Source organism: Leptosomus discolor, chromosome 2 (genome assembly GCF_034619465.1).
Source record: "Leptosomus discolor isolate bLepDis1 chromosome 2, bLepDis1.hap2, whole genome shotgun sequence".
Classification (NCBI taxonomy): Eukaryota; Metazoa; Chordata; class Aves; order Leptosomiformes; family Leptosomidae; genus Leptosomus; species Leptosomus discolor.
Genome location: NC_141392.1, coordinates 59,815,600 through 59,828,088, shown reverse-complemented (window position 1 = coordinate 59,828,088; position 12,489 = coordinate 59,815,600). Strand labels below are relative to the sequence as shown.

The 12,489-nt window shown below is 40.3% G+C and overlaps 1 protein-coding gene across 3 annotated transcripts in view; it reads right to left on the bottom strand.

The window, feature by feature from the left end:
• TULP4 (TUB like protein 4) overlaps positions 1–11,256 on the bottom strand; it is a 133,557-nt gene extending 122,301 nt beyond the window's left edge. For all 3 annotated transcript variants that reach the window (XM_086461148.1, XM_086461149.1, XM_086461150.1), the window contains exon 1: positions 11,005–11,256. In XM_086461148.1, the coding sequence (XP_086317274.1) occupies positions 11,005–11,256 (252 nt within the window). The remainder of the gene's footprint in view (positions 1–11,004) is intronic.
• Positions 11,257–12,489: the final 1,233 nt, after the last annotated feature.

Below are 12,489 nucleotides of genomic sequence, written 5' to 3'. Positions count from 1 at the left end.
TTTTATTACTTTGTTTTAAACAGGGATGCAGATTTCCATAGCTTACAATTTACTTATGCTCTGCAGCTTCTTCTAAAACTTCTTTCCAAGGGGCACAGCTTCTTCTCCTCTTCAGCTTAGCGACAATTTTCCTTCCCAAATGCTGCTTCTCTTGTGAAGCACATCCAACAGCTTTGACTTTCTTCTGCACTTTAATTACCTCTGCCTACAATTCCTCATGAGAATTTTGACTATGCTCTCTAACTGTCTGACTACTTGGGAGTATCATCTGGATTCACCCTCAGAAAAAATGCTCTCTGCCTCCTCTAGCACATCAATTTGTTTTCTCATTTTAGCCAAACTTGAATGGCTTCTCTACACTTTTGCATAGTTAGCAGCTCCTGCTTGCCTTTAAGAGTTGTGGGTTTTGATGTTGCTCCACCAGTTTAGGTGCAAAGGATTTCACCTAGATTTACAAACAGATTTCATAGAATCACAGAATGGTTGGGGTTGGAAGAAATCTCTGCAAGGTCCAAGCTCCAAGCTCCCTGCAGTGGCACAGAGTTAGTTGCCCAGGACTGCGTCCAGATGGCTTTTGAGTATTTCCAAGGATGAAGACTCCACAACCTCTCTAGGCAAGCTGAGCCAGTTGTCCTCACAGTATAAAAAGTGTTTCCTGATGTTCACAGGGGACCTCCTGTGGTTTAGTTTGCGCCCACTGCCTCTGTCACTGGGCACTACTGAGAAGAGCCTGGCTCTTTGTTCTTTGCACCCTCCCTTCAGATATTTATATACATTAATAAGATTGTCTTGAGCATTCTCTTCAGGCTGAACAGTTCCAGCTCTCTCAGCCTCTCCTCATATGTACAGTGGTCCAGTTCATTCATCATCCCTGTGGCCCTTTGTCGAACTCGCATGGAGTCTCCATGTCTCTCATACTGGGGAGCCCCCAAGAACTGGACACAGTCCTCCAGGTGTGGCCTCAGCAGTGCTGTGCAGAGGGGAAGGATCACCTCCCTCAACCTGTTGGCAATACTTCCCCTAATGCAGCCAAGGACATCATTTGCATTCTTTGCTGCAAGGGCACATCGCTCACTCACATTCAACTTGGTGTTGAACAGGTCCCCCAGGTCCTATTCTGCAAAGATGCTTTCCAGCTGGGTGGCCCCCAGCATACCTTGGTGCCTGGGATTCTTCCTCCCCAGGTGCAAGACTTTGCACTTCTCGTTGAACTTCATGATGCTCCTCTCAACCCACTTCTCCAGTCTTTAAAGGTCCCTCTGGATGGCAGCATGACCCTCTGGCCTATCAGCCACTTCTCTCAGTTTGGTGTCATCTGCAAATTTGCTGAGGGTAAACTCTGACCCATCATCCAGATCATTAATGAAGATATCAAACAGGACTGGACCCAGTATTGATCCCTGGGGTACACTGCTAGTCACTGGCCTCCAACTAGACTTTGTGCCACTGATCATCATCCTCTGGGCTGGGCCATTCAGACACTTTCAATCCACCTCATGTCTGCTTATCCAGCCTGTACATCAACCGCTTGCCTATGAGAACCTTATGGGAGACAGCGTTGTCTGTTGTTTGCAGAGAACAACCAAAATTGCCAAATCAGGCTCCACCAACACACATCTTCCATTAACCTGAAAACCCTGCTGTTAAACAGGGCAAGCGGTGCGAACTCCTTCCTGCCAGAATGTGCCTTTTGAATAGCAGAATAAATCCACTGTACTTCGCAGTTTCATTACATTCCGACTAGGCCAAACAAAGATGTACTTTCTTCATTAGTAAGTTACATTTCGTTTCCTTAAAATGCAAAAAAATGAGGAATATATAAGGATGCTATTTTCCAATATACTAATTTGTCAAATAATTCCAGAACTGGAACATCACAAGTCTATTTTGAAAATGTCAAACCAGCACTTTTTGAAAATTCACAAAAATTTCCCCAATTCATTTTTCTTGCTTCCTGTAATATTTTTGTTATACAAGTGGATTACTTCTCTTTAAAGAAGCTCCTAATGCAAAATTCTCCCTCAGAAGTTCAAACATGTTCATAAAAGATTGCTATCAGAGCAGAGATGCTGGTTGCCCAAGGACAAGTACCTATAAAATTTCTTTTGTCTGTCCTACTACATTCTAGCTATACTTGACAAGCAATTACTTGGTGCTCTATGTTCAATTATATTGTGAAGTGTTTATGGTTTGTAACGGGTATCTTATCTGTTCAGACTATCTGTAATTTGATTAATTCCTCAGATCTGTTTAAACCAACACATTGTCCTTAATCATAGAATCGTAGACTCATAGAATCATTCAGGTTGGAAAAGACCTTTGAGATCATCAAGTCCAACCACCAACCCTACTCCACCAAGTACACCCCTAAACCATATCGCCAAGCACCACATCTAAACAACCTTTAAACACATGAAGGGATGGTGACTCTACCACCTCCCTGGGCAGCCTGTTCCAGTGTCTGACAACCCTTTCAGTGAAAAAAATTTTCCTCATGTCAAGCCTAAACCTGCCCTGGTGCAGCTCGACTCCGTTCCCTCTTGTTCTACCATTAATTACCTGTGAGAAGAGACCAGCACCTACCTCTCTACAATGTCCTCTCAGGTAGTTGTAGAGAGCAATAAGGTCTCCCCTCAGCCTCCTTTTCTTGAGACTAAATAGCCTCATTTCCCTCAGCTGCTCTTCATAAGACTTACCCTCCAGGCCTTTCACCAGCTTTGTTGCCCCTCCCTGCACTCTCTCCAGCACCTCGGTGTCCTTCCTGTATTGAGATGCCCAAAATTGAACACAGTACTCAAGGTGCTGCCTCACCAATGCCGAGTAGAGGAGTACAATCACCTCCCTACTCCTGCTGGCCACACTATTCCTAACACAAGCCAGGATGCCATTGGCTTTTTTGGCCACCTGGGCACACGGCTGATTCATATTCAGCCACTTGTCAATCAGTACCCCCAGGTCCTTTTCTGCTGGGCAGCTTTCCAGGCACTCTTCCCCAAGCCTGTGGTGCTGCGTGGGGTTGTTGTGGCCCAAGTGCAGGACACAGCACTTCACCTTGTTGAAGCTCATCCAGTTGGCCTTGGCCGATCGATCCAGCCTGTCAAGGTCCCTCTGCAGAGCCTCCCTACCCTCAAGCAGATCAACGCTCCCACCTAACTTGGTGTTGTCTGCAAACTTACTGAGGGAGCATTCTATCCTTTCATCGGGATCGTTGATAAATACGATAAACAGAAGTGGCCCTGGTACTGACCCCTGCAGAACACCACTTGTGACCAGCCTCCATCTGGATTTAACTCCATTGATCAGCACTCTCTGGGCCTGGCTGTCCAGCCAATGTCTTACCCAGCAGAGCGTATGCTCATCCAAGCCATGAGCTGCCAGTTTCTTCACTAGAATAATGATTATTATGGCTAATAATAACGATTATTATGGCTCAGAAATGCTGTCATAAAACCTGATTTCTCCACTATTCAGACATATATGTACGCGTATACAAGGCCTTCAGAATCACATACTGAGTTGTGACCTTACTTATTCAGAAGGTGCTCATACTCCAAGCTTACAAATCAACTGTTAGTGGTAATCTCACCTACTCACTACATCTGTAGTTCCTCATCATTAAACTTTTATTAAAAAAAATGCATTTATTTTCCTTGAACACCGAAATTATCATGCTGAACAACTGCTCCTATCCAGATCAATAACAGTATCTTTGCCCTAACTCAAATGGCAAGAAATGTCCCTTGGGCCTATCATGAACTTGAAATATGCATGTTATCTTTCAACAGTTTAATATGAATAAAATCTTAAGAGTTCACTTATGATAAAGGTGAGCTTGATTTCCCTTCAAACTCTTTTGAGTAGAACTATCTAACAAAACCGTAACCACATGTTACAGCATGGTAAAATGTGAAACCACATTGATGACCTGCTTACAAATATAATTAGTTTTGTTTAAAAGCTGACAATATCGTTCTCATGTCATATATTCCTTTTTTTACCCAGCCCTGAAGGATGATTTTCTAGATTTTCAGAACCGAAAACTGTAATTTAAAATTTTCCCGAGCAGATGACCTGTCCTTTGCCGGAAACGCACAGCATACACATGACCTACAAAAGCAAATTTCAAGAAGTACATCAATGCAGCATTACAATCTCTCATCACTCAACAACAGTTGTAGCAACATTGGATGGTTTGCTTCCAAGCTACATGACTGTGTAAGAACAAATATAATCCTGCATTTTAGTAAGAGGAGAGTGTATTGAGCACTCAACCCCTCCTGAACTTGGAGAGCTCACAGAGGGGCTGTCCTGGTTTCGGCTGGGATAAGGCTAATTTTTTTTTGCTTCTTAGTAGCTAGAATGGTGCTGTGTTTTGGATTCAGTACATGAAGAATGCTGATAATATACGGTCGGGTTTAGCTGCTGCTAAAAAATCTAGGACTTCTCAGCTCTCCTTGTTCTGCTAGTGTGCATGTGCACCAGAAGCTGGGAGGGAGCATAGCAAAAGCAATGGACCCAAACTGGCCTATGGAATATTCAACCAATGTCATGCTCAGTATATAGATGAGGGTTAGCCGGGAAGCAGGGACTCACTCTCTTCTAGAATTGCGATTTTGGGATTTCCTCCACTGGGATCACGCTGGGCCTCAGTTGGTGGATGGCAAGCAACTGCATTGCACATTACTCATTTGTATAGTCTATTATCATTATTATTATTATTATTTTATCTTATTTCAATTATTAAAACTTTTCTTATCTCAATCCATGAGTTTTACTTTTTTCCCAATCCTCCTCCCCATCCCACTGGTGGGATGCAGCTGTGTGGTGCTTAGCTGCCAGCTGCAGTCAAAGCACGACAGAGGCTGGGATTCTGAGGCAACTGAGAAAGACGGACACACAGACACATAGGGCCAAATATTTGTGGAAGCAGAAGCTGAGTGTGGCTAAAAAAAACAACATCACAAAGAAAATATAAAAGACACATTGAAAGTGGTCGCACTTCTTAGAGCGAACAAATTAGACAGAAGGTGTACCAGTACAGTTTAGGCCACACGTTGGGGTTTGCAAACTGATACAGGGCACAGAAATGGGAAGCATCAAGACTGCTACTTGTCACTTAAGCAAAGACGATCAATCCCTTCCAACTTCCAGCTCCATTTACTTTCTTTGCTAATTCTCTTAAAAGAAGGCCATGAAAGACACTTCTTGCATGCCTAAAGCATATTTAAGCTTCATCAAAAGTTTAAAATATTGGTAAGAAAAAGACTAACAAAGAGGTTTAGAACGTATTTTGGCTCTTTTAATACTTGTTTTAAGAAATTAAAGCACTCAAGCACCCAGATCAAGTGCAGAGCAGACAGTTCATGAAGTTATAACGAGCCTGCATGAAATCCCAATGTGTTTGTCCATTCTGAAAATAAGCAGTCAGGAAAGCCTGGCAATACTAGTCACAATACAAATTTAACAGAGCCAGACCAGCCAGGCACAGTACCTGTTCTCCTACAAGTCACTTCCCACAGAAGCATTAATTCTGCCTCTCTCTGAAGCACTATTTTTCTATAGCCTTAATAGTTTAAGGACAGAGGAAGGCCATGGTTTGTAGTCAGATTTAGCATTGTATCAGCTAGCAGGGTGGTAAAAACTAGGCAAGATTTCAGAAATACAAGTCCTTCTTCGGCACCTTGTATGCCCAAAAGCTTGCTTCAACAAAAGAGGTAACATTTCTGCCGACGAACCTTGTCCTGCCTTCTGCATGCAGTGACAGAAGAGCAGGAGAGAAGATCTGCAGTACCACTGCAGTTTACATCAGTATGTGTATCGTACCACTGAGGCTTCTATAGCCAAAAGGCATCATTAAGATATCGCTCTACCTCAAGATTTCTTAAATGTTCACCAGCAACAACTGTTCCAGCCATGACTGAAGGTAACAATTGATACGAGGTACCCATGCTGTCAAGACTCACATGCTGACTTGTTTTTTCTGTCCAGGAATCATAATTTTAAAAACGAACAAGCAAACAAACAAACCACCCACATTTAAGGCTGAAATGCCAGTTACAATTAAAACAAAGTTTCTGAAGAACAGTTTTTCTCTATTTTTTTTCTATATTGTTATCAGTGATACTGCAAACCAAAAAACACTACTGAATATTTACTTGTTTGGTTTTTTCAAATTTATTTCCTATACAAGCAATAGGCTTCGAAAGAATCTGCTCTGCCAGAATTGCTCAGAACTTCCATATACAAGCCCAAAAAGGCAGACAGAATAAAGAAAAATTTACTATTTAAAACAGGAAAAACTGTATGCAACCTCCTTCCACTCCACAAAACAAAGAATTGTGCAGAGACTTCCACAACTAATGTAGTATGAAAAGCAACATTTATTGAATATTTTTAAAGGACAGCATTCCTTTGAAAAGATGTAACTAAAAATAACTCATCTAACAGTCCAGATGAGATATTTATGTCCCTATCTACTTCTAACTCCTGCGCTAAACAAAACAGGGTGGTTTTTGCAGCTGTTGTCTTGCACTTAGGACACTCAAATAATGTCAAATGTAAATAAATCAGCAGGTTACTTTACATTTACAGTAAAAAATGTTATACATACTCTATAAACATATTCATCATGTTACTTAATTCACTGCATCCAAATTTGCATATTCTTGCACTACTTTTTAATGCTTCAGTCCAGCGATCAGCACATTGAATCTTATTAAATATATCTAAGATGTCTTTTTAATTAGCACACAGAAAAGAAAATATACATCTACAAACCATCTTTTTAAACACTAATAATTTAGGAAACATTAAGTGCCATATAAACTGTTGCCATTTTAATTCATTAGACACAACAGAACCCATTAAAAGAAATACCTACAGTATCTCCATCCAACCAATCTGATTTGCAGACAACCCGTAAATCTTTCACTGGAAGGGAAGATCCCTGTAAGGCTAATTGAAGCCCACCAACAATAAGTCTGGGCTCTTGTTCTAATTATCTTTCACAGATCCCCTTGAAAATCTCTCCCCAGAAACCTTAGGATGGACTAGAAGCTGAAAGCCTGCGTCTCTGTGGTATTATAAAAAAAAAAAAAAAAAAAAAAAATTCAGCCTAGCATGCTTCCCAGCCTACTAGTCACACTGGGTAAAACCCTGACCTTGTTGAAGTGACCAGATATTTTTAATTTAATCCTTAATTTATCACAGAAATAATAAGAGTCATAAAAGCAATGTGCTCAATTACTTTTCTAACACTGCTTCCCAGTGCAGCCAAGGAAAGTCAAGTTAGGTCAAAATCAAAGACTTCTAAATTTCACTCTAATTTCTGCACAGCATTGCATTTACACAGGCAGGGGAGGGGAAGGTATTTTAGGCCACTGCATCACTGCTCCCTGGATGCTAATTCACCCATTGTGGTACAATGGCCTATCTTCCTGCCTTCTAACCTTTCTGCCAGGCTTAAGAAAGAAACCCACCGAACACCAGCCTCCATCAGTTTGTTCTCCCAGATCAAGGGAGATGCTCCAAAGCCAAACTGAACCATGCACCTCTGCAGTCATTCGCATGTGCTCTGTCCACTACCCACCCTCACAGAAACACCTCCCATCCTGTGGTCAAAGATGCAACGTGTTCCTACAACACGTGAAACATGTCATAGCTGCACAACTGCTGCACAACACACCTTTCCTCTTCCTTCTCCATCAAAGTTGCTTCTGCCTTTGATATCCACACATTTAAATTTTCATTTTTAGAATGCTGAGCCTTCCGTAAATGAGATTCAAGACTGTAAATGCAATGCTGAAGTTAAAAAAAAGATTTATCACAAAACGCAGTATTTTCACCTCTTGCCACAGAATAAATGGAATACGCTTATTTTAACCTCTGTAGTTCTACTTAGAAACTACAAAAAAATGAGGCTATTAATTAAAATAATCTGGCAGTCACTTCCTTGTTGCAAACCCTAAAACCAATCTTGAGGCAACCGTAAAAACACAAGAGTGGCTCATGCTACAAAGCATTTCATTCTCAATTATTGTTCAATGCGATGAGTCATACAAGTCCACCATTGCAGTATGTGTGTCAGTAATTCAGTCCCAGGGATTCTTCATTCTTATTTGTTCTGGTATGATACAAGGCATGCTATTACAGTCAAAAAAGGAGCTGTGTACAAAAGAATATTTCAGTGAATTTCCTCAGCAATCATAAAAACATCACTAGCATCCACCTTCATGACCCACTTAAAAACAGTCTCATTTTCTTGCGAAAAGCACAGCGCTGCCGCATTACCTTTTCCAGATTTTCACCCTAAAATTCAAATACAATGTACTGCTCTGCCCACAGCATACTGCTAATTATACCAAATGGAAGCATTTAGCTTCTGTATTTTCACTCTTCTGCTCCGTTCATTACAGCATTTCACACTTTATAATTGAATGCATACTAATATTAAAGCAGCAATGTATGTCAGAAAAGCAATAAACTTGACTTGCCACCCTAGCTTTATCCCAGAGAAAAATATGTAGAGGTATAAATCACCATTTCTGGGAACAAGACAATACAATATGCTCCTAGAACTGGTCAGTGAAACACACAGGCTCTTAAAACTTTAAGTCAATCACATCCCTTTGGGCACATTCAGTACAACAAACGTAGCTTTAATCAGACACATGTATCAGGATATTCTTATAAAATTAGCATTTTTCATTGTTTAACACGGTACACAGAAGAGACAAGGTTGTTGGCTTGCTTTTTAACATGAGAATGGGAAAACAAAACATTTACTACTCCTTATGCAAATATTAGCAATAAGCTGTGCTGTTCAATGTTTTCTTTCTTTTAAAGAATCTTCCAACAGACGGATTTAGAAACTGTTTTCTAAAGAAAAAAATACAGTTGTCCATTCAACTATGTATCTTTAACAACTAACAAATCCTGTATCACAGTTTCATTCCTACCAAAATCAGTTGGATTCTCCTATAAAAGGATTACATTCAGTAAGCTCGGTGAAGAGTGTTGTATAACACATCATCTTGTAAGGATGAACTTTCATCTACACTAATGCTCAAAAAAATACGCCAGCAGGAAGATCTGATAGCAGCCACAGACTCCTCACAGAAAGCTAGTTGCACTAAAGCCACTTCTTCCTTCAGTACAACCCCACCACACCAGTTTTGTAGTGCCATACAGAGAAATTAATTGGCAGTCTCTATTCCCGTCATTCACACATTTTCTGCTACCAGGAAAATTATTTACAGAAACACAACTCTTTATTAATGACAAGCTTGACCCAGCATGTTTTAAGTACCTAAACAAAAAAAACAAAACAAAACAAAAAAACACCAAAAGAAAAAAGAGAAAAATTCCAAACAGAACATTTTCCTTTCAAGAGTCTTTCTCATGCCAATCGCTGTTAGATGAAAGGATGCACAAACAGCACAACCCAATCCACACAGCAACAATGCAGTGACCCAGAAAGAGAATCTCATGGCCCACTGAGTAAAAAAAGCAAAACTAGCCAAAACCAAAGGGCAGCATGCACATCAGCATCTTCTCTCCACTTCACTGGCAAATACTTAAACCTAGTCTTGCATTTCCACATTCTGCAACAAGACTTCACATTCCCATCAACAGTACTTCCCACATTGTTTCCAAGACATATCATGCAAAAGGAGAAAAATGGATGCCCAGGTTCACAGAAAAGCTAGAGAAGAAAACATGGAGAAATGAAAAGTGATCATTGTATCACACATTCCAAAAATAAAATATAATTTGCAATTGAAAATTATACTGACAACTACAGAGATGGTTCAAAGCAAAATGCTGGATTCGAACATCATTCTTCCCTTTGGGAAAAGGTGGCTGTAATTTTTTGAATGAATCTGTCTCTTGTCTATAAAGTTTATATAATTTACAAAACACCCATGCACCTACATATAGACAAAGCATGTGGAAGCAGTTACTTAAGACTAAACATTTATCCTTAAAATCCTTAAAAAACGGATTGTTATTAATGTTAACACAAGAACCAGAACCACCCACCTCTAAATCTTTGGTGCAGCTTATGTCAAAAGGGCAACATATATTAAGAGTCCAACGAGTAAGTAGCACAAAAGGCAAGAAAACCCACACTGTACCTTTGGTTTTAGTTTCAGTACATACAATGTCATTCCACCCACTAACCTAAACGAAAAGCTTTGATTTTGACATTCTTTTCAAAGAGCACATCCAAATGCAGCTGAACTAAAAAGCAGAAACAAACTAAGTCTTCACACCTGTCCAAGACAGTCTGTAGGCTACTGGGCATCCACTGCACTTTCCATACAGCATTATGCAGAGAAAGAGATATGTGCCAGGAAGATGATAAACCACAGCTGAAGTATCACTTTTTACCAAAAGATTTATCCCTTTCAGAAAAATTAAATTCAAAAGTTTTTATATCATTGTAGTCACGACAATGCCTTGCACTCTGAAGTTACAGCACTTTACTGCAGGGCACCTGAACATTTTTCTGAGAAGTTCCACTTGCCCATTTTTCTAATAAAATCAGAAGTTTGTCTAGAGATGACAGCTATCCCCTGCCACAGGTCATTCCAGTTCGCAGCTTCCAAAAAGCTGGCAGACTTCAACCGAGCTCCTCTCCCACTCCCCTACCTTTCCATTGGTCTTCCAAGCCAGACTTTAATACCGCGCAAAAGCAGTCAACTATCACAAATTTTAACTCCCTTAACAAGAATTTATTGAATTTGCCTGGAAACTGGGAGGCACTGGGGAATGAAGGAGAAAACAGGCCAAAACAAAACTAGACCCATTTCCAGAGAACCTCCCCACCATCAGTCTCATGGTCTTGAATTTACTAGAAAGAGTGCCAACAGATCCCAATCACATTTGGATCAGTCTTGAGCCTCCTTCATAATGTCTTGTCAAATTTCAAGCAGAACTAGTATAAAAAAAAAAAATAATTGCTATAATTTCCTTTAAAAGCATAACACACATTTTGCTTACCTCACTGTTGTGGCCCCTCAAATTGAAGTTGATTCTCTGAGGGGTGTTCCGGTCCCTCCTGCAATGGCTGGAAGTAAAAGTGACGCCTACAACTCCTCTGCCATTGCCTGTTGCCAACCAGCCTTCCTCATAGTACCGCCTCCTGCACACCGGTTTCTCCTTCTCACTTTTGGGGACTCTCCCTTTCCAGGAGAGGCAGAGGATGTTGGAATCGCTGCAAAGAACAGGCCCATGTTCCACTGCTGCATACATGCTTTTTAAATATTTTATTTTTTGACATAAGAAAGTAATATGTCTAGTGCACAAAATTTAAATCAATTTTTTTTTTTTTTATTGATAAGACTGACCTGGGATAGATCATTGAAAGGGAGGAGGATGGGGTCAGTGTTTATAAATATCCACCAAATGCATAGTGAAAAATTCCTCTATAAAAGATGATGGCAGTTGGCTAAGAAAAAGTAACACTTAAAAAAAAATTCAGGTTCATTTTGTTTTTGAGTCTGTAGAGTGAGGGTGCACTTATCCTTTGGAGAAACAGCTACTTCATAAGAGGCGCTCAAGAAATGGTTAAGTCATCTTTTTGCTCAACTTGATATAATCTTTATACAGCCTGAGATTCCAGTTTAGCGTAATGCAATTCCAGAGACAAAGAGTTGCAAATGTGTAGGTTTCAAGTAACTTAAGGCTTTTAAGATTTCCTCCAGTCAGATTTTCTTCAAAAGTTCAGTTGCAGAAATTTAAACACACGCACGTACATATATATGTATATATATGACATTCATCTTTTCCAAGCTGCCCTCTGGCATATCTTTTCCATCTGATGTATTTCTGCTGCTAAAGCTGAAAGAGATTGCATAAAGGGAAAAAAAGGCACACAAACCGTGCGAAACAACAGACCCGAACTTGTGCAGGCACTGGTGTGCCAGGCCAGTTGGGAAATCCCTCTTGGTACTGAACCGCTCGTTGGACTCAAAAGTTTTTGCAATCCAAAGCCAATCCAACTTTCATTGCAGCACTTTTTTTCCACCAGAGACCCAACACAGCCTGAACTGTTTATCACGCTATCTTGCCTGCTTTCCCACTTTTTGCTGCCACACACGAATGAAAAAGAAACCCCCTCTTCATTTATAGCAGAATCAAAAATGCTCTAAAGCTTTTAGCTTTCAAAGCAGATAAGTTTGCCTCAGGTGAACCATGAAGTTCTCTCTCCTCTGAAACAGGCTAAAATGTCAAGCTGTTTTTCCTTCACTCTTCCCTTTTTTCTGCTACAAGGAATCACAGACTTTTCATCCTACTGTAAAAAACAAATGCCAGAATTAAAGCACATCAAGTAAGCACTCTTTCAAAATCTTCTAAAATTCAAGGAAGGAAGAAATATAATCATCTAAAAAAGAAAGAGAAGCAGCATTAAGAATCTGACTTCCTGGGTTCGCTATTTCTCTACGTATTTTCCTTGTTTGTTTGATCGGATCTTTCCTTCTTGAT